This window comes from Ochotona curzoniae, unplaced genomic scaffold (assembly GCF_017591425.1).
Source record: "Ochotona curzoniae isolate NIBS_2020 unplaced genomic scaffold, NIBS_Ocur_1.0 contig_46, whole genome shotgun sequence".
NCBI lineage: Eukaryota > Metazoa > Chordata > Mammalia > Lagomorpha > Ochotonidae > Ochotona > Ochotona curzoniae.
The window spans coordinates 5,548,384-5,571,161 of NW_024466340.1; the positions used below are offsets into that span (position 1 = coordinate 5,548,384).

At 43.4% G+C, this 22,778-nt stretch overlaps 1 protein-coding gene across 3 annotated transcripts in view; it reads right to left on the minus strand.

Annotated features, from left to right (window-relative positions):
* Positions 1 to 22,778, minus strand: part of IFT81 (intraflagellar transport 81) — a 120,489-nt gene that overhangs the window by 20,273 nt on the left and 77,438 nt on the right. For all 3 annotated transcript variants that reach the window (XM_040987024.1, XM_040987025.1, XM_040987026.1), the window contains exon 12: positions 1,821 to 1,970. In XM_040987024.1, the coding sequence (XP_040842958.1) occupies positions 1,821 to 1,970 (150 nt within the window). The remainder of the gene's footprint in view (positions 1 to 1,820; positions 1,971 to 22,778) is intronic.

Genomic DNA, 22,778 nt, shown 5'->3' on the forward strand with positions numbered 1-22,778 from the left:
ACACATTTAGACTTGAAATAACAAGAAATCGGTCATGAGTGGGGACAGGAGTGTTTGGGAGAAAAAGCAAGAAAGTGTCACGTCCTAAGAAGCAGGGGGGGGGGGGATTCTACAGTAGGAGGGGTAGATTAACTATGTCTAATATTGCTAATAGGCCAGGCAGGAAAAGGACTATGGATACTGCACCAGCTATTACATGTTCGTTGCAGAAATAAAATGACAGGTTCAAATGTCTGAATTAGTAACTTCATGCAAAGTGATAGAGAACTTCTTTGGAGCTTTAAATAAATCATATTTCCCATGGCTGAAGGACAGAAAAAGAAAACCCCAAACAAGAAACAAACAAAAAAGTAGGTATAGGACTTAACGGAGAAGTAGGCAATCTTCAGCAAGGCTGAGCTCCTGATCTAGGTAAGTGTTCTATGCCAAAGTCAGACACCTGATAGAGAGCGAGGGTTATATCTGAACAAGTGGCGCACATCTACTTGTGAAACTTGAAATCCCAAATTATTCTGTATCAGTTGGGCAGTGGAAAGTAGCCTAACTTGTTGGTCAGGAGCCTAGAAGAGGTAACGGCAGCAAGACTGGAAGTCTGAGGACAAGGAGCTCTAGGAAGCAGGCATGGGAATGAATGCAGATATATATGTATAATTGGTAATAGCTGGTACTCTTGTACCCAACTATAACTGTGCAAGGGTCTTCAAAAATGCAGAGGAAATGTATATTATGAAGAAATTACATGAAGAACTCACATGGATGAGAGTCTGGATCCCCCCATCAAATAAGTGACCTAGAGCAGAGACAGTACCAGCTAAAGTGGAGGGAAACCTAGAATGGGTAGAAATGAAGACAGCAGAGGGAGGAAATGCTGAGTGCCAGCTGGGTTCTTGGAATCAAATGGAGCAGTAAGACTTTCAGTTAGTATCACTGACCCGGACCTTCCTGTAAAATGTTCCAGAAAACTGTGACTGGCCAGAAGCCTGTTGCACCTATTCCTAGGGTAGGAGGTCCATCTGATTTGAGAAAGAGTAGATTCCAGCAGGGCCCGGGTGAACTGCAGTGGATTCTATGAACAACCCCTCAGTCTTCACATCATTGCAAGCTGTTGTCAGTGCTGACCACTGAAGATCTGGACTCACCTCCTTTGCCAGAGAATGCCCACAGCCAAATGAAGCTGTGTTAGCTGAGAGGCAATGCCCCAACAAAGTCAACAGCTAACTGAGGGACCGGGGGTACAGAAGCCAGCCCCCTTGCTTTAACAGGGTATCAACTCGGTGCTGCAGCTTGTTCCAAAGCTCCTTATGGGATCAGAATAAAGCCAACTCCAAACAAAGAAGACTCAGAACTGGCATGTAGAGCAACAGCTTTGCTGTTGGACTGCTCTGGGTTTAGCCCTGTTCTGTCAAACACACGAACAGGCCTCCAGGCAACGCTTCCTCACAGCACCTTCACTGGATCTTCCTTCCCAGGCTCCTGGAAGCTCTTTAGGAATTTCTGCCCAGCATGTCATGATAAATCAATATTTTACAGCCAACCTCTTGAAATGGTAATTTTACTCACACTAAATAGCTAAGTAAAAGAATACCCTACTTAGAATTTCACTTCTATTATTAGTGCCTCAAGTTAGCACATGCATAGAAAGTCAGTGCTTAGTGCCACATTAAAGATGAATGAATCACCCTCTATGACATCTCTGTAATTAATCAAAGGAACTTAATCATTTTAAGGGTTTTCTAGTACAAACAATGATCTCAATATAAACTGTAACCCATAACCCCCTGGCATTTGTATTTATGCAGTCCAAGATAATGCCATTTTACCAGCTGGTGTTGAATATTTTCATGACGTTGCTTAAGAAGTTCTTCTGTCCTTTGCAAGAGACCAAATTCGGCTTTAAATTCAGCAATTATCTGATGCTTCTTTTTGAAAACTGTACTTTTGCTTCGAAGCTTACTGACATATCTTTTGAACTGTAAAAATAACAGCAACAACATGTAATCTAACAAAGAAAAAACAGTTAAATATCATATATAAACTCAATGTATCCGAAATATTTTCTTCTTTTTTAATGATTTATTCATTTTTTTATTGGAAAGGCAGATTTACAGAGAGAAGGAGAGACAAAGAGCTCCCATCTCCTGGTTCACTTTCCAAGTAGCTGGAACGGCCAGAGCCAAGGCGATCCAAAGTCAGGAGCTTCTTCTGGGTCTCCCATGTGGGTACAGAGTCTCAGGGCCTTGGGCTGTCCCTGACTGCCCTCCCAGATCACAAGTAGGGAACTGGATGGGAAGTGGAGCAACCAGCACACAAACTGGCACCCATATGGGATCCTGGCTCATGCAAGGCAAAGTCGTTAGCCACTAGGCTACTGTGCCAAACCCAAGAACTTTAATTTTTACAATTTTTTTTTTTTGCTTAAATTATCCTTTTGTTTAAAAATAACAACTTTGTAGATTTATTTTTATCTACTTGGAAGGCAGAGTGACAGAGTCAGAAAGAGAAAAGTCTTCCAAGTGCTAGTTCATCCCCTAAACGCCTACAGCAGCAGGGACTCGGTTCAAGCTGCAGCCAAGAACTCAGACACAGCGCAGGTCTCCCATGTGCAGGGCAGAGGCCGGGCATCTGAGCCACCACCTGCTGCCTTCCAGGAGCATGAGCAGAAGCTGGACAGGAAGTTGAGCAGACAGGACTCAGACTGGCACTCAATGCAGGATGTGGGCATCGCAAACGGCAGCTTCACTTACTATACCATGACAGCTGCTCTTAACCATCCTCCAAGAGATCCTGGGGGTGAGCGTCTGGTTTGGCGCAGTGGTTAAAATGAAAACTGGGATGCTGCATCTCTTACCAGAGTGCCTGGGCTTGAGCCCCAGCTCTGCTTTCCATTCCTGCGTCCTGCTAATATGGATCTTGGGAAGCAACAGGCACCTGTGGGAATCCCCAGCTCTTAGCCTCAGCCTGGTCTAGTCTTAGCTGCTGCTGGTGACCGGTGGAAGGGAGGCCTTTGTCTTTCCAATAGACAAATAAATTATAAAAAGAGAAGGTTAATGTTGTGACACAATAGGCTCAGGCACTGCTTAGGACGCAGGAATCCCAACTGAACACCAGCTCAACCTGGGCTGGTCTGCTTTAGATTCAGTTGCCTGCTCATGTGCTTGCGTGGGAAAGCAGTGGAGCTGGTCCGAGCACTTGGGCCATCACCCCAAGGGGAGTCTGTGATCAAGTCCCTGGCTTTGGACACCACCAGCCTTGTCCACTTCAGCCATTCAGGGTATGAAATGGCAAATGGCAGACCTTCCCCTCTGTCATTATGAATTTTTAAAAAACTATGAAAATGCGAAATAGAAAAAAATTGTTATAGTCAAAAACATGGCTTTATCACATTTACCTTTAAAAAAAAAGCTTCTACATTACCTAGTATGAGATAATTCTTTGGGAATCTTAGCTTTTTAATACACATGCCTCTTAATGCTGGTTTGTGGGAGAGGTAATAAACAAATTTATACGTAATAAAAATAATGAAGACCAAAAAACTGACTCAAAGTCACCATGTTGATACAAGTTCTATTTCCTCCCAATTTTTTCAAAAAATGTATTTTATTTTTATTAGAAAGTCAGACACAGAGAGGAAGAGAGACGGAGAGGAAGATCTTCTATCTGTTGATTCACTCCCCAAGTGGCCACAACAGCTGGAGCTGAGCTGATCCGAAGCCAGGAACCAAGAGCCCCTTCCATGTCTCATGTGAGTGCAGGGTCCCAAGGCTTTGGGCCATCCTCGACTGCTTTCCCAGGCAACAAGCAGGGAAAGAGGGAAATAAGCCAGATGAGAAGTGGAGCTGCAGACACCCAAACTGGTACCCATATGGGAACCCAGCACATGCAAGTTGATGACTTTAGCCACTAGGCTACCATGCCAGGAACTTGGGCATCTTCTTAATCTTAACTTAAACTTTGCATTTTACATAAAGGAACTTTAAAGTACACGTATTTTTTTTTTTTTTTATCTATGATTAAGTTGATCCAATATTTAGGAATCCCAGCCCATATAGAGCACATTTTCAATGGCTGGATTACAGAAACTGTTTTGAATATTTAAATCGTACCAGTGCACTCAGTCTAATAACTTGCTAATTTTCCTTTTAAAGAATAAATGTGTAAGGCTGACACAACCACAGACTCGGAATCCCTGGAGTAACCATATGTTCTATTAAAAGTGTCCTGGGCAAAGTGCCCGGAATGAAATCAACCCTGTTCATCTGCTATCCTCTGTAATATCTAGGCCAATTTCCCCCCTTTTCTGCCTTGCTGTGCTCCTCAGCTACTTTTGAAAGCTAAAGCTGTAAATGTGTTTGCTGAAAGAACAACCTCACGGAGCTTTAATGTGCGCTCTTCTGATTGGTTACCATTTGACATTCATTGTACGCACGCGCCATGGGGTGCGGTCAGGACGTCAACCACTGCCCCGCATGATGAGCCAAGAAGTGGCTCGACTACCTACAATCAATCAGAAGAAACGAAGCACATTACCAATGCTTTCCTTCCACTGGAGGTTTTCTTCTATTATTTGGATTTTAGATTATTTCTGATTTTTTTTTAACAGAAAAGAAATGGTGAACATAAGTAGTCAGCTTCTTAGAAACTTCTGAGACATATTTCCAGAAATGGTCAAAAAGAATATATGGCATTCTGCCAAACTAGCCTTCTAGAGGATATTTATAATATCTTTATAAAAGCAATAAAATAGTGTCTCACCTTTTCATTTATGCTTTTTTTTCAAAATTCTTCAGCATGTCTGGTATGCATTTGTGGACATTTTCAATATTGGGATGTTTGTTTTTTACCCTATGCACCTGCAACAGTGATGCTCAAACTCCTTCTCCACAGAAACGCTTTACATATGATTAAAATATTGGAACGCTCTAAGATTTTATTTATGTAGGTTGCATCAATGTTCACCATCTTAGAAATTACAACTGACATAACTTTACTTAAAAGTTTGTATTTGTTGTTCTTTTCTTCAAAGGGCAGACAGAGTATGTGAGCCACCACCAACTGCTTTCCCAGCACATCAGTGGGGAGCTGGATGAGAAGCAGAGGAGCCAGGACTCGAACCAGTGGCACTCTACCAAGGGAGGTGGGCATCAAAAAGGCAGTGCACCACAACACCTGCCCCCCAGTGCAACTCTGCTAAAAATCATAGCAGGCTTTTGAGAACACTTGTTAAAGTGATTCTAAAATTTATATGTAAGCGTAAAGACAGACATAGTCAAGGTACTCCTTCAAGAAGAACAAAATAAGGAACAGGGCAGGTGGCACCTAGCAGATTCCGCAATCAACTAAAAACCTACAGACATCAGGAGGGAGGAGCTAGGCTGTACTGTGCCACAGCAGACAGAGCTGCCAACTGCAACACTGAGCAGCCACTCCTGGCTTCCACCTGACCCAGCACTGGCTGTCATGGCAGTCTGCATGGTGAAACAGCAAATGCAAAACCTTCTCTCTTTCGGTCTCTGCCTCTCTCTAACTCTGACTTTCAAATAAAAATATAAATCTTAAAGAGAGACCAGGAGCTTATGGCACTGTCACACTGATAAACTGAGAGGCTGAACAAAATAGCAAATATGAGCTACACACAAAGAAAATTTGAATTTATTTGGTAGACTTGCCATTGCAAATTTAGGGAAAGAGAATGGACTTCTCAATTAGTGGAACCTTACTTCACCACGTAACAATCAGTTCCAACAGGATTAAAGGTTTAAATGGTATGACAAAACTAAAATTTGTTAGAATTTGGGACAGTGTCATGATTTTAGGGACAGGAAAGAATTTCTTAGGACACATAAAAGTACAAATTTGAAAATAGGATACTGATAAACTGGGCTGCTAAAATTGAGACCTTTTGTCTGTAAAAATACACATTAAAACGCTACAAATGTCACAAATTAAGAGGATATATTTGAAAGACATTATATTAATAAAAAGCTTATATCCAAATTATATAAATTAAAATTACGAATCAGGGGCTGCACTGCAGCACACCAACATTTCATACAGGCACCAGTTGTTATCCTGGCCGCTCCACTTTGTTTTTTTTCATTTATTTTTAATGGAAAGGTAGATTTATAGAGAGAAGAAAATACAGAGAGGAAGATCTTTCTTCTATGATTCCCTCTCCAAATGGCCATAAAGGCTGGAGCTGAGCTGAGTCAAGCTGAAGCCAGGATCCAGGAGCTTCCTCTGGGTCTCCCATGTGCCTGGCAGGGTCCCAAGGCCTTGGGCCGTCCATGACTGCTTTCCCAGTCCACAAACAGTGAGCTGGATGGGAAGTGGAACAGTTGGGACACGAACAGGCACCCACATGGGATCCTGGTGCTTGTAAGGTGGAGGATTATCCAATCAAGCCATTGCCCTGGGCCTGCTCTCCACTCCTGATCCAGCTCCCTGTACACAGCCTGTGAAAGACAGCGGAACGGGCCCGGCGCGGTGGCGCAAGTGGTTAAGTCCTCGCCTTGCACGCCCGGGATCCCATATGGGCGCCGGTTCTAATCCCGGCAGCCCCGCTTCTCTTCCGGCTCCCTGCCTGTGGCCTGGGAAAGCAGTCGAGGACGGCCCAAAAGCTTTGGGACCCTGCACCCGCGTGGGAGACCCGGAAGAGGCTCCTGGCTTTGGATCGGCATAGTATCGGCCCGTTGCGCTCACTTGGGGAGTGAATCATCGGATGGAAGATCTTCCTCTCTGTCTCTCCTCTCTGTATATCCGCCTTTCCAATGAAAAAATAATAAAAATAAATCTTTAAAAGAAAAAGAAAGACAGCGGAAGGAGGTACAAGTGCTGGGCCCTGCTACTTACAGGATGGGCCAGACGGTGCTCCTGGCTCCTGGCTTTGGCCTGGAGGAGATGTGGCTGTTACAGTCATTTGGGAAGGTAGCTCTTTCAAAGAAGCACACACACACAAAAGTCTTTCTAACTACAAATCAGTGCAAAAAAAAAAAAAAAACAGTCAAAAAGAAAACTGGATAACATTTCAAAACAGGTGCCTTAAAAATACAGCAAATTAATAAATACTAAATAACGCTCAACCCCATTAGTACTCAAATAACAAAAATTCAAACCACAATAAAATATATCTTTCAAACCCACCCAATTGGAGAAAATAAAAAGTTGAAGATGTGGGGGAAACAGAATCAAATATACCACTGATATATTTTACGTGTGTGTGGGTGTGTGTAGAGAGCAACAGCTTAGAAAACCATTTTGTAAAGAGAAACACACACACAAGGAAAACCACTTTGTATAACTGCTGAAGTGATAACTGTATACCCTTTCCATCCCGCCCATTTTAGTCATACAAACACCAGGACCCCGCAAATATCTGTGCTGAAGAATGAGTTTTTTAAAAACTTCCTATTTGTTAGGAACTGGAGTAGGCACTGGATACTTTTTTTTTTTTTAAGATTTATTTTTATTATTTTTTCATTGGAAAGGCGGATATACAGAGAGGAGAGACAGAGAGGAAGATCTTCCATCCGATGATTCACTCCCCAAGTGAGCGCAACTGCCGATGCTATGCCGATCCGAAGCCAGGAGCCTCTTCCGGGTCTCCCACGCGGGTTCAGGTTCCCAAAGCCTTGGGCCGTCCTCGACTGCTTTCCCAGGCCACAGGCAGGGAGCTGGAAGGGAAGCGGGGCTGCTGGGATTAGAACTGGCGCCCATATGGGATCCCGGGCGTGCAAGGCAAGGACCTTGACCACTTGCGCCACCGCGCCGGGCCCTGGATACTTTTTTTTAAAGATATAGCTATTGGGCCCGGCAGCGTGGCCTAGCAGCTAAAGTCCTCGCCTTGTACACACCATGATCCCATATGGGCACCGGTTCTAATCCCGGCCAGCTCCACTTTCCATCCAGCTCCCTGCTTGTGGCCTGGGAAAGCAGTTGAGGACAGCCCAAGGCTTTGGGACCCTGCACCCGTGTGGGATACCAGGAAGAAGTTCCTGGATCCTGGCTTTGGATCGGCATAGCATCGGCTGCTGCGCCCACTTGGGGAGTGAATCATCGGATGGAAGATCTTCCTCTCTGTCCTCCTCTCTGTATATCTGACTTTCCAATAAATAAATAAATCTTAAAAAAAAAAAGATATATCTATTTATTTGTAAGGCAGAGTTGGGATGGGAGAGGGATCTTCCTCCACTGGTTTACTCCCCAAACGCCCTCAGCTGGGTGTAGAGCTGCGCTGGTCCAAAGCCAGGAGCCAGAGGAGCTGCTTCCTGGTCTTCCACATGGATGCAGGGCCCAAGCCCTTGTGTTCCCAGGCTCGTTAGAAAGGAGCTGCACTGGGAGTGGTGGAGTAGCCAGGACTGCAACCGGTGCCCTTAGGGGAAGACGACACTGCAGATGGCAGCTTTACACAGTATGGCACGTGCTGGCCCCTGCGTTAGATACTTTCTAAAAATCATAAAAACACTGAGGGACTCTTCAGTGACTATGAATGCTACCTGTATGTGTCTATGGTTGCAGATGAACAGCCAACAGTGCGTGTGCCAGAACTGATCCTTGAACAGAACGGATGCAGAGCCACGCCTCCTAAATGGGGTGTGCTCCTGCACATTCACGTGCCGCCAAGGACACGAGCACGCCGAGCCTCGCTCGGTCACAGCCACAGAGAGCGGAACTCCTGAGCAGGACCCTCAGCCGCAGGCAGCCTCGCCCTTTCATTATGCTAGCATGCTAAACAACTATTCTGTTCTTTCCCAGCTGCATTGTCCACAGAAGTTATGAAATACTGACCTGGAGAAACTCCTGTTCACACACCACACCACACCACACACACACACACACACACACACAAACGACATCCATGAGACTGGCAACCATAACATCCTCCCACAACAATGAACAGCTGAAGAAACTCTCAAGGAAAAAGATTCTCAACAAAAATTCAGGACTCATTCCAATCACTGATGAGGATGCATAGGTTTAATAAAGATAGATTCAAATATGCAATATTCTCAAAAACATATCCTCAAAATGCTCCTTTTCAGGAATATTCTCTATTATAACAATGAAACAAATCAACAATATTTTAAAGTCATTGAAGAAAAAATTATTTTTATGTAACATTTAAAATATTTTTAAGAGATTTAAAAATTATTTTAGAACAATATTTTAAAAGTAAAGTTTAAATGAACTAAATTTAATTTTAAAAGTATTTCAATTCTAAAAAAATTTTTTAAGGAAAATCAGGTTGGAATATTTAAAGGAGTGGCTTTAAAAGCAATACTTTAAAAGAAATTATTTTTAAATGCAAAGAAGGATAAGCGACAAAGCTTCCTATGGCGTATTGTAATGAGTCAAGCATATTTCGCACTGGAGTGAATTATGACGCTTGCCCCTAGGCAGGCCAGTACAGTATGACAGTGACGAGTATTCTGCCGTGGCCATGCACATATGCGACCTCCATGTGTTCTGTATAAGAGAGCAGCCGTCACCCCAGATGACGAGGTCAGTACGATCGGGATTGCAAGGTTTCTGGCAGGAGATGCTGAGAGACTGTTCATCCATGCAGACGCTCTCATCTTTAGCTCTATGTGCACTGGGTTTGGGTAATGGATAATGCCTCACAGTGCTGGCTTCTGGCCTCAGGACTGACACAACAAATTCAGTTCCTTTGTGATCAGATGAAATTTGACAGACGTTCTTTCTTTTATCTACTTAATATGCATCAGAACTTCCAACAGGAACACAGAAATCTAAGCTAATTTTTTAAGTAGATGAGGAGATTTAGCATCCCAAGGATGTAACCATTTACAAATGCCTTTCAAGCTTGTGTGGAACTCAATTATGAGATTCCACACATCCTTCTGGAACATTTCTGAGAAACGGGAGAACGTCTGCTGTCGCTACAAATGTTTCCACCTCAGCATCTGCGTTGGAAATGATTTTCACAGCAATTAGCTGTGAGGACTTTACAAGACAATCCACAAAAGTACTTTATATTTCCCCAGGACCACCAAAAAAATGTTTTAAAAGGCACTAGGAAACCTACAGAAATCAATCCAACTCATCCAAATTCAGCAAGATAGGAAAATTGGGCTAGAATCAGCTTTGTGTCTTCACTTCCTATTAGCTCAACATCTGTGCAATTTTCCACTTCTTACTTAAACCATATATATTTTTCAATTATTTGATCAACTAATTCATGAACACAGAAAATGATAAGAACAGGTCCAAGAGGGCAGGGGCCAAGGCAGTGAGGCAGTCAGCAGGTGAACCCTCAACACTGCCAAACAGCAGCCAGGTCTAACCAAGGGCAATGCTGTTGTGGCCCATTTGCTAATGTCTCATGTCCCACCTGAATTTAGACTTGCAAAAAACCTGAAAATGCCATCTTTTCACATTACACTACAATAGGTCACCTGGAATCCTCAAGAGTGACTGAAAGAAAAAATGTTTCAAAGCAATCTTGGTTTCCTGCTAAAATGACAAGTCTTTTCAAAACATCCATCGCAACCAGTACCTTATAAACATGCATATAAACACACACCCATCGTAACTGGTACCAGATAAACATACACACAAACACCACCATTTTCCAACATGTTAGTATTAGGTTTCCCACTTTAAACTAGAACATTTTACCCCCCTAGCATAAACAACGTAACCATCACACCTGGCAGAGGCTAGTTAACTGCTCCTTCTTCTGAGAGTCTAAAATAAGCCATGTGATGCATGATGCGGCTGGAAATCTGTCTTAAATCAAACCTGTGGCACAGGGATATCCATCTGTGAGACACAGTTAATCACGCTGAGGTCTCTGTACTTTTACTATAAATCAAATCACCACCACCCAGCTGTTACTATCTCTGATGGGTATTTCAATTGCTGTCCAAGCAGTTAACTTTTCAGAAAAAAAAAATATCTGTATTTTAGGTCAAAACTGTGGCATGTCCTAGACTATATTACTTCTATTACAGTGAACTGAGTCAGATTTATTTGCTTCTGTTTTGCTCTATCCCTTGGGAAATTGTAGCGGTGTCAGGTCCTGCTTTGAACTCTAAAGAGTACAAAGTGATTTGGAAGGATCTAAAAACATCATGGTTTGCCTGCCTCGAGGGGTGGATGATTCAATTACAAGTGTCAGAATTTGACTCCTGATTCTCTGGGACCTGGTGGCTGCGGGTCTTGTCAGGGTTCCCTTACCCCACCGTGCTGCCCTTTGAACCTTCACCCCACCGTGCTGCCCTTTGAACCCTGACCCCACTGTGCTGCTCTCTGAGGTATTTAAGGAAGGTCTCACAATCCCTGCAGCTCAGCTCCAGGATTCCCGCCAGCCGCTGCGGAGTACTCTGCCTGGCTGTTTCTAAAACCGTTTGTATATATTATTTGACAAAGCGCATTTTAAGAGTAGCTACAACTTCCAAACAGCTGAAGCTTCCTGTGACAGCGGGGGAGAAAACATAAAGGACGACACACCCCCACACTACACCCCAGGGACCACCTTTCAACCTCAGCCTGACAGCTTGGGAAGGGCACAACACTGTATCACAGGGGAGAGGGACTAATTTTGTTCGCTTTATTTCTCAAATTATGAAAGCAGACATTCAGAAACATCAAGATGACTAAGGCTATGACTGGATCTGTAGCTGCGCACCACTACTGCAGGAGGCATGGACTCTGCTCTTTGCTCTTTCATTAAACGAGACAGAAAATCTTCAGGCTTAGGATACTGACTGTGACACAGCAAAAATCATACCAAAAGATATGGCTGGAGGCTACAGATTGAGTGGTAAATTTAAGTCTGGGGTCAGGTGTTTAAAAATAACTTCATCTATTCTCTGAAATAATTAGCTATGGTTAGGATGAAGAATTAACATATAAATTAATTTTTCTTATCAACTAAAGCCTACAAAAGAACTGATACGAGATTTTTAGTATTATTACTTTTCAAATTAAAGCAATATATATGTTGATTCATTTATACACTTTCATTCTGGTTTCTACACTTCAACCAGTGCCTGAGCTAAATAAATACTGATAAACAAGAGATACACCTTGCCACCATGGCTCTTGTTTTTTAGGATGACAGAAACTGACTGAGTGCTCTTAACAGTGTTACACGCTACAACACACAAAAGAATGCCACGAGGACGCATTCCAGGGGCCAGTGTGTTGGCTCAACTAGCTAATCCTCCACCTTCAAGTACCAGCATCCCACTTATGGCCTGGGAAAGTAGTCGAGGATGGCCCAAGGCCTTGGGTCTCTGCACTCACATGAGACACCACAAGAAGCTCCTGGCTGAACTCTGGCCATTGGAGCCATTCACACATTCTTTCTATTATCTTTTAAAAAAAAGACAAAGAGGCCTGGTGTAATGGCTCAACTGGTTAAATCCTTATCTTGCATGCTCTGGGATCATATATGGGCACCAGTTCATGTCCTGGCTGCTTCCACTTCCCTTCCAGCTCCCTGCCTGTGGCCTGGGAAAGCAGTCAGGATGGCCTAAAGCCTTGGGACCCTGCACCTGGATGGGAGACCCGGAAGCTTCTGCCTTCGGCTTGGCTCAGCTTCAGCCTCTGGGGCAACTTGGAGAATGAACCAGCAGATCTTTCTCTCTGTCTCTCCTCCGTCTCTGTAAATCTGACTTTCCAATAAAAATAAAATAAATCTTAAAGAAAAAAAAAAGGCAGAGCGGTCGTGGTGACACAGTGGATGACAGTCACTTCGACACCAGCAGCCCATGTTGGAGCTCCTGAGGATCCAACTTCCTGTTAACACAGATTCTGAGAAGCAGACGATAGGTCAAGTACTTGGGTCCTTGCCACCTTTGTGGGAGCCCTGGGTAGATTTTTAAGCCTTGGCTTGGGTCTGCCTACTGTGGAGTCAATCAGAGGCATGAGAGATACCTAATGAACACAGAGAAGAACCAAGAGAAGCGTTCTGAGCACAGCAGCCTTTGCTTCCCCACCAGGGCTGCAGTTACAGCGTTCACGCTGCACATGCTATGCAGTGATACTGTTCCTCTATCTCCTTTCACACAGAAAATCAACATCACTTCATTTTCACTTAATTAAACTGAAGTTATCCTAACTTGGAATATCAGTTCTAGGAAATAACTATATGAGGATTCTAATTAGAATATAGTGCCAGATTAACTTACAGATTAAAATTTGGTTTTCTTTTTCTCTATTTGTAAGATGTATTTATCTGAAAGTTACACAGAATGAGAAAAACGGAACATGTTGGTTCACCCCTCAAATGGCCTGGGACTGGGCTAGACCAAAGCCAGCGAGTGTCAGAGGCCCAAGCATTTGGGACATTTTTTAAAAGATTTCTTTATTTTTATTGCAAAGTCAGATATACAGAGAGGAGCAGAGACAGAGAGGAAGATCTCTGTCCAATGAGTCACTCCCCAAGTGACTGCAATGGACAGTGCTGAGCCAATTCGAAGCCAGAAGCCAGGAACTTCCTCTGGGTCTCCCATGTGGGTGCAGGGTCCCAAGGCTTTGGGCCATTTTCAACTGCTTTCCCAGGCCACAAGCAAGGAGCTGGATGGAAATTGAAGCTGCCCGGATTAGAACCGGTGCCCATATGGGATCATGGTGTGTACAAGGCGAGGACTTTAGCAGCTAGGCCATCGCGCCAGATCCATTTGGGACATTTTATGCTGCTTTCCCAGACTATTAGCAGGGAGTTAGATTGGAAGTGAAGTAGCTGGAAACGTGGAATACAAATTAGTGCCCAGATGGGATTCCAGCTTTGCAGGTGGTCACTTTCCATGTTATATCACAATATTGTTCATTTCACTTACAGGCAATAAAACACAGAAAATTAAAGAGATTCAATCACTTACACATCCTTAGGATATAATTCCCATTTAATTATAAAGAAATCATGAATATTAGTGCTGGAAGGTACTCTATATTTACCATCTGGTTCACTGACTTTCAAACATTGTTTCCATCAGTGGAAATCTGTTTTAAAATAAATTCTTTCTTGGAACTCCAAGATGAATGTCAGAAGAGGAAACTACAACACTCCCCAACAGCCGACCAAGGCACTGGCTGCAAGCTCTCGCGCTCCTGGCCCGGGGCAGAAACTATCAACAGGATACAGAGCATGCTGGAAAAATGAACGCAGACCTAGAAACTTCCACTACTTACAAACTCACAACAGCCTTTGGAAAACAAAATGTACACACAACTCCAGATCACCAAACACTTGGAAAACCAATCCCATTAGAGAATCTCAAATTCAAAGAACAATTATAACTGTCTCCATTACCAGAACAAACTAAATTAGGATTTATACACACTGAGTAACAGTTTTTAGAAGGAACACTATATCCAGAAACTGTGTAAACTACACTTTGAAATTAAAATTGTTACCATTGAAATAAAATGATTCACGATAAAACAACTAAGGAAATCGGGGGATTATGCCAATGAATTTGCCCTTAATGGAATGCAAAAGGACAATGAGATGAAAAATCAAGGGAAACATTAAGATTGCTCAATAACAAGACAATCCAATTAAAAATGGGTCGAGGGCTTAGGGAGGCATCTTCTCAAAGGATATACCGTGACCAACAAGCACATGAAAATATGCAGCGCACCATCGGTCACTGGGAAAATACCAACCAAAACCACCACGATATCACTTCACATCCACTGACACGGCTGCAACGATAACAACAACAAAACGAAAAGCAAGTTCCAGCAAGGATGTGGAGAGCTTAACACTCCTGTGTGCTACTGGTGAGGACATAAAATGGTGCAGCTACCACAGGAAAACGCTGCACTTCTTTAAGAAGTTGAACATAGAAGTACACGACGATGCTTCTCGTTGACATAGATCCAAAGTAACTGACATGAAGACTCAAACAGCACCCAGTGTTCATGGCAACATTATTGATAACAGAAAAAGGGGGGGGGGGACAACCTAAGGGTCCATGAACAGAGAGGTAAAGAAAATGTGCTAAACATGCAGGAGCTTTACAACGTTCATAAAAAGTGGGGTTAGGGCCCGGAGCGGTGGCGCAAGTGATTAAGGTCATCGCCTTGCACGCCCGGGATTCCCATATGGGCACCGGTTCTAATCCTGGCAGCCCCGCTTCCCTTCCAGCTCCCTGCCTGTGGCCCGGGAAGGCAGTGGAGGACGGCCCAAAGCTTTGGGACCCTGCACCCGTGGGGGAGACTCAGAAGAGGCTCCTGGCTTCAGATCGGCATAGCATGGGCTGCTGCGCTCACTTGGGGAGTGAATCATTGGACGGAAGATCTTCCTCTCTGTATGTCCGCCTTTCCAATTAAAAAAAAAAAAAAAAAAGAAATGCATACATAGTCTTTAATCAGCACATTTTCCATGAATATTTTTCTTAAAGGCAGAGTGGGGGAGATGGAGAGATCTTCCATGCACCGTTTCATCCCTTCTAAATCCACATCAGGCTGAGGCCGGGAGCCCCAAACCCAATCTTGGTCTCCCCCGTGGATGGTGGTCCCATGGGTGGGACCAGCACCTGCTGTCTGCCAGTGTGCACATCAGCAGGAAGCTGCAGCTAGAAAAGGACCCACGCTTCAACCCACGCACCCTCATCAGGGAGGTGGCTTCAGTGCCCGAGCCACGACCCTTCTGAAGACCCTGCCCACACACAGCGGAATACTTGTCAATCATAAAAGGGCATGCATTCTGACACACAGGTGAACCTTGAACACATGCCAAGGAAAACAGTCCAGACACAAAACGACAAACATTATCTCACTTATATGAGTTATTTGGATTGCATAAATCCACAGAGAGAGAAAACAGAAAAAGTTACCATAGCAGGGAAAACTATGAGATGGGAATTACTGCTTCCCACGTATGGAACTTCATTTTTCTTAAAAAGATTTTCTCTCTATTTTTATTTGAAAGGTGGAATTACAGAGGGAAGGAAATCCAGAGCTGGGCCAATTTGAGGCCAGGAGACAGGAGCTTGCAGGTCTCCCGTGCACAAGCACACACACAAGGACTTGAGCTATCCTGTGCTGTTTTCCTGGGCCACATGCCCAGAACCGGAAGTGAAGCAGCTGAGACACAAGCCAGTGCTCACGTGGGATGCCAACACCACAGGGGGAAGATTAGCCTACTACACCAGAGCCCTGGCCCCTAGGGTTTCTTTGTAACACAAAATTGTGAATATATCAGATGTACTGAATTTATACATTTTTAAATGGTTTACACAGTGAGTTTCATTATGCATATTTTGCCACACACCACAAACAGAAATCCACCTAGCCTATGATAGAGCCACTCCACTCTGTATCCAAGAAAAAAGACAACATAGAGTCCTGCAAAGACTTGTACTCAACACTCATGGATTTATTTGTAATGGAAAGAATCAGCAGGAATATGAACAAACTGTGCTGTAGCTACAGGATGGAATATCAGTAATAAAGAAGAAGGAACTACTGATATACACAGTAAGATAAATCTCAAACAAAACATGTTCGCTTGACTATGGTGATGACTGCGCAGCTACATTTATCAAGGTGTACTCATTAAATACACACAGTTACGGCGTGCTAACTTTCTCACCAAGATGACTGAAAAAAAAGAGAAAAAATTCTGTGTGACAAAAGGTACCATATGCAGACCAATGACAGACTAAAGGAAATGGATGCCCAGTTAATACCCAGAACAAATGCAAAAATAGAATAAGAAAACATTTGACCCTTTATAAGAAAATGAAGAAAAAACCCAAAACAATAGAATATAAACTGCCAGATATATGTCCTCAATCTCACCAGTAACCAATCAAAACGAAAATTAAAACATGGTTAGGATGGCAAAAAAAATTTACAAGACTGAGAGGACCACATGTTCATCAGGAATTTTCATATAATCAATTTCTATAACTATATAATCAATTCCTATTCTCTCTTTTTACTCTTCGATTCTCAGTTAACATGTAATTCTATCAGTTTCTGAACTCTTCCCCAATCAGTCATTGTCATCCTCATTTGGGACTCTGTCATGACTACATCGCTTTTAAAACATGAAGCCCAAAATGTAAAATTATGAACATCATTTGACCATCAAGAGAATATCATGTTTTTATTTATGGAGAATAAATACTTTGTTTTTTAAAGTTGCATTACTCATGGGTGACATGCCAAGCTGGCAGACAAACCTCAAATTCTACCCCCTTACACACGTAAGTGCAGTAATGGCATTTTTAATTGCATGGTCTAGACACGGTACCCCTCTTTACCAAGATGACACCACATTAGAATCCATCATCTTGGGGCCGGCACTGTAGCAGAGAATGCTAAGCCTGTGAGGCCGGCAGTCCACACAGGGCCCAGCTGGAGTCCTGGCTCCTCCACTTCTGATCCAGCTCCCTGCTAATCTGCCTGGGAAGATGGCCAAACTGCATGGTTACCTACCACCCACTGGGAGACATGGCTAAAGTTCCAAGCTCACGGCTTCAGCCTGGCCCAGCCCCAGCCATTGCAGTCATTTGGCGGGTGAACCATCAAATGGAAGATCATTCCTCCCATTCCTTTGTAACTCTGTTTTTAAATAAACAAATAAATTCTAATTTTTAAAAAAATCTATCATCTATCCAGGTTGACTCTTCCTTCAACCTCAAATTACATAGCTTAAGCCAGGTCCCAGTCTACCACTTACCAGCAATGCCATCTTGGGCAAAAAGGTGAACGATACCTGTGCATGTCTCACAGAGTTGTGCAATGAAATAAATGAGATAATGTAGGTAAGAAGTCTCATATGGGGTCTGGCATTTAGTAATTATAAAATAAACACTAATGATTATTACTAAGTAAAATTACTGGTAAGAATGATATAGCGGCAGGTGTAAAAGAAAAATTAAATATTTCTTGTTACCAATTTTCAGTTACATTAAAAGCATGCACTCTTTAAACTTAGTGTTTTTATCACCTACTAAATACTGATGTTCAAGAAGGAAATCAAGAGCAACTATACTGGCAAGAAAATGCGTTTCTGTCACTAAGAAGATAATTTCAACGGTTTGAGAAATTCCAGTGTCAGAGCTCTGGCAGGGCAGGAGACAAACATCCCAGAGCTTATTCCTGCACGCTGCCACGGGTACGGCAATGCAACGCAAGGAAACCTTCACGTGACAACCAAAGTACAACGGGGAAAAGTGTCTGCAGACAGCTCACCTTTTATTCATGAGGAAAATGAAGAAAATGCTAATGAAAAAGTCTAGTGAAGAACAAGATGCTTACAGACTAAATGAAATAGCTGGAATATTCATTTTAAGCCCAGTAGTAAGCACTGAAATACGTCCTTTATTACCAAAGTTAAGAAAAAAGAAAAACCTACTAATTGATGTCAAAAAGGAAAATGACATGGGAATATAAATCACTATATATTTCTAGGACTTGTATATTTACCCTTTTTAATCCAAACATGCTCCTACATGTTTCCAGGAAAACACAACTGCATAAGGACAAACAAGTAATGGAGTCTGACATCTAAACAGCTGTCGCACAGTTTCAAAGGGCTAGTTATTTCCCGACTGTCCACAGCAGAGTCTAGGGGTCCGCGGGCGTTGTCAGAACAGCACAACACCCTCTTGGGGCACAGCTGCAGAAACATCCAGAGCCAGGTTCAAGCCCTTGCTGGGTAGCACACTAGCCGGGTGACACTGGGCAGCTAATCTGAACTTCTCTGAGGACGTCTGCTTCTTCATTTTAAAATGCTGGTGATATTTATTTCACAGGCTTTTTGAGAGATTAGGATATCATGTGTGGTACACAATACTACATTTGCCACTTCAGTCATTGTTGAGCGTACAGTTCTCTGGTATTAAGTACACTCATACTGCGCAGCCATACCAAGGTTATATATGTATACTTAATTGTTTATATATTTAAAAAATTACTTGAGACCCAGAGCTCTGATCCACAGGTCCACTGCCCACATGCTCATGATGGCAGAGCTGGCCTGCAATGTAGTTCTCCCATGCTAGCGTCACTGCTGCCTCCTAGGGTCTGCGTTGGTGGGAAGCGGGAGTCAGGAGTGATAGCTGGGAACCAGCACCAGGCACCCTGCTGTGCTGGGCTAAGAGCCTGCTCCCCAGGAGACGGTTCTGAAATGCTCAAGACTATGCCAAGTGAGTGCTATACCCAGTGAGTGGTAGCTCAGAGGACTGTTCTCAGGATTACCCGACCCCGTCTCGAGTCTCTGTACGTTACTCATCCCCAACAGAAACCGCTCCATGTTTATTTCAGGGAAACAAGATTTCAATTTTTAAGCTATGAAACATATTTCTAGCTTGCATATTCTTTATTCAAGTGACTGAAAAAAATATATTAGGAGCAAGAGGTGGGTAGACATTTGGCCTAGCAATTAAGACACCTACACTCTGTCTCGGAATGCCCAACTCAAAACCATTCTGCAGCTCCTGACTCGGGCTTCCTGCTAATGGAGACCGCAGGAGGCAGCTAGCTGTGATGGCTCAGTTAACAGAGCTCCTGCGCCCAGGCAGGAGATGCAGGCTCAGCTCAGCTCCCAGCCCCGGTCTGCATGTTGCATTTAAGGAGTGAAGCAGCAGATAAGAGCCTTCTCTGTCTCTCAGCCTCTCGAATTAAAAAAAAAGTATATATTTATATATTTATATACATATATATATAACCAAACTGCACATTTACTAGATGCCTCATGCTGTTCTAACACTTTTCAGGTACAAGAATTCTGGGTGGTCCCTACATGTAACATTCAAATTTTATAGTCAAGTACAAGGGGGCTCAGAAACCTTCCCAAGGTTAGTCAGCTATAAGTAAAAAGCTCAGGGTTTGCACTCAAATAACTGAGTTGTGGAATCTCCGTTTCTCAGCCCTGCGCCACCCTACCTCGTGCACACGTAACACACACCCCACAGCAGCTGAGCACCCCTGGCGGCCAGACATCGTATGCTGACTAAGCCTTTCCGTTTCCCAGGAACTCCGAGGTTCATTATGTGCTTTTCCTAAAGACAAGGAAGAACCACCACTCCCTTTTTATAGATGGAGAAACACTAAGTTATTTGCTCAGGGTCAACGGAAACCTGTGGGAGAGATCTGGATCTCAGGTTAGCCACATAACAGTTACATTAGCCCATATCTCCTTGAGCTTTATGCAACTATAAATCAAAGTCATATCTCTTGTGAGAATCAAGAACTCTGTATAAAAGAAGCTCGGTAAATGCCAGCCCCGCCCTTCCACATTCTGTGGCTGCTAGCACGCTTCTCCTGCAAGCCCGCGCCACTGTTTCTCAGAGCCCTCTCAGCAGCTGTGTTAACAGATGGGTGGTGGCAAAAGACAGGGATTTTTTTTGGGGGGGGGGTGATTATCACAAATCTCAGTGAAGTCCAGCTATATTATATAATTTTAAGTATAACAAATTTCCTCCCTTTCATCCATATGGTCTATCACATTATCAAAGTTGAAAATAAAATTGGTTTACCAAGATTTGTTCCTTGTAAAATTATGCTTAATGTTCCCCCAATACCTTCTGTTCTTTTAGGTAACTGCCAAATTATTTATTGATTTGTTCTACTTTCTGACCAGATATTGTTCAAAAATTAAGTTGACCTTATTACTCGCAAAGTTCTTTTCCGAAGAGCCTTTGACTTGGCAGTCTATAGATGCAGGCTGGCACACGCAGCCCGAGGTCAACGCTGGCTCTGCCTCCTGCCTCACTTTCCGCTAACGCAAACCCGGGAAGGCAACAGCTCAACAAGTGAGTTCCTGTCATCCACCTGGCAGACCTGGGGCAATTCCTGTCCCCAGCTTTGGCAGGGTCCCAGCACTGAATATTTTGGGCATTTGGGACATGAACCAGTGGATGAGAGCTTGGTCTCTTTCTTCTTCTCAATTAAAATTTTTAAAGTATGCTCTTTATTGGCATCAGATACTTCTGCTACTCACTGTGAATTATCAAAAATAAAGGCTAGGGGTGTCGGCACTGTGGCACCATGGGTTAAGCTGCTGCCAGAAATGCTGACACCCGAACATAGGCTGGGGTCCCGGCTGCTCCACGTCCAATCCAGCTCCCTGTGGATGCACCTGAAAAGGCAGCTGAGGGGCCCAAATTCTTGGGCCCTTGTCACCCATGTGGGAGACCCAAAGAGAGTTCTTGACCAACCAAGGCCATGTGATCCTTTGGGGAGTGAACCATCAGATGAAGATCTTTCACTCTCTCTTTGTAACTGCCTCCCTAGTAAATAAATCTTTTAAAAAATAAAACATTGTCCTAGAAGAAAAATAAATAAAGGTCAGGTTCTGGCATTGTGCTACAGCCCATTAAGCCACGGCCTGCAACACTGGCTTCCTATATCAAGAGCACTGGGTCAGGTTGTGCTTACACCACTTTCAATTCAGCTCTCTGCTAATGTGCCTGGGAAAGGAGCAGGTGATGGTGAATCAATTACTTGGGTCTCTGTCATCCACATGGGACATCCAGATGGAATTCTGTGGTCCAGCCCTTAGCTTTTAACATCCACTTTATTATTATTTTTTTAAGATTTATTTTTTTTTTATTGGAAAGTCAGATATACAGAGAGGAAGATCTTCGGTCCAATGGTTCACTCCCCAAGCGTCCGCTGTGGCTGGAACTGAGCCAATCCAAAGCCAGGAGCTTCCTCTGGGTCTCCCATGAGGGCGCAGAGTCCCATTGCTTTGGACCATCCTTGACTGCTTTCCCAGCCCATAAGTGGAGCCACCAAGATTAGAACCAGCACCCATGTGGGACCCTGGTGCATTCAAGGCAAGGACTTTTTAAAAATATATATATATTTCATTTTGTGACACAATTTCATAGGCTCTGGGATTCCCCCAACCTCTCCGTGCCCACCCCCCATGCTGGATTCCTCCAAATTGTTGCAGTATTACAGTTCAAATCCAGTCATGCTTCTTTCATTGCAAGCATGTACCATACATAGAGTTCAGCATCTTATTGTCCAGATAAATTCAACAGTTTCTTGGGGAGACCATCTCTGGTCTGAAAGCAGAGCTGGTAGAATATCATCCCATCCAATGAAAAGCCATAACATGACATTAACGACAATTTACAACATTACGAAGTTAATTGACATGGTATTGAGTGACCAATACTGCTACGCTATCGTGCTGGCCCCTTTAACATTTACTTTAAATGATACTTGGAAGTCAGTCCCACCATTTGGGGAGTTAACCAGCAGGCAGGTGATTTCTCTCCTCTCTCTCTCGCTCTCATTTTTTTTTCAAGTAAAAAAATACAGATCTTCTTAAAAAGGCTAATAACTCAGCACCGGGTGATTTCCCCACATTTGCACAGAAGGAACATCTAATCCGGAACTGTAAGCACGATCATGTCAAATGTGGCTGGAACAAGGAATGTTCCTGTCAACTGGGCAGTGTATTTTGAAGAAAGCATGGAATCACCAGGCAGTAGCATGGTCTCCTGTAAAGCAAAACTGCTACAACAGTTCATCATTTTCTTCAACCTAGACAGCTAGGATGTCACAAAGCGCATGTAAAATCCTCTCCTCTGTTTGAGCAACCAGGAAGTGGATGTTAAAAGCCAAAGGACATTCCACCAGAGCGTTGCCCTTCTGCATCCTCTCCTCCCAGGCGGCTAAAGGGCATCCTTGGAACTCAGTCAGAAAAAGGACCACAAAACAAACAACCTTGTACACAGGCAATGTTTTAGAATAAAATAAAACCTATCGCTTCATTTATTAGAAACACGGTGAGCTAAGACAAGAAACCTGGCCTTATTCACTCACCTTCATCTGCA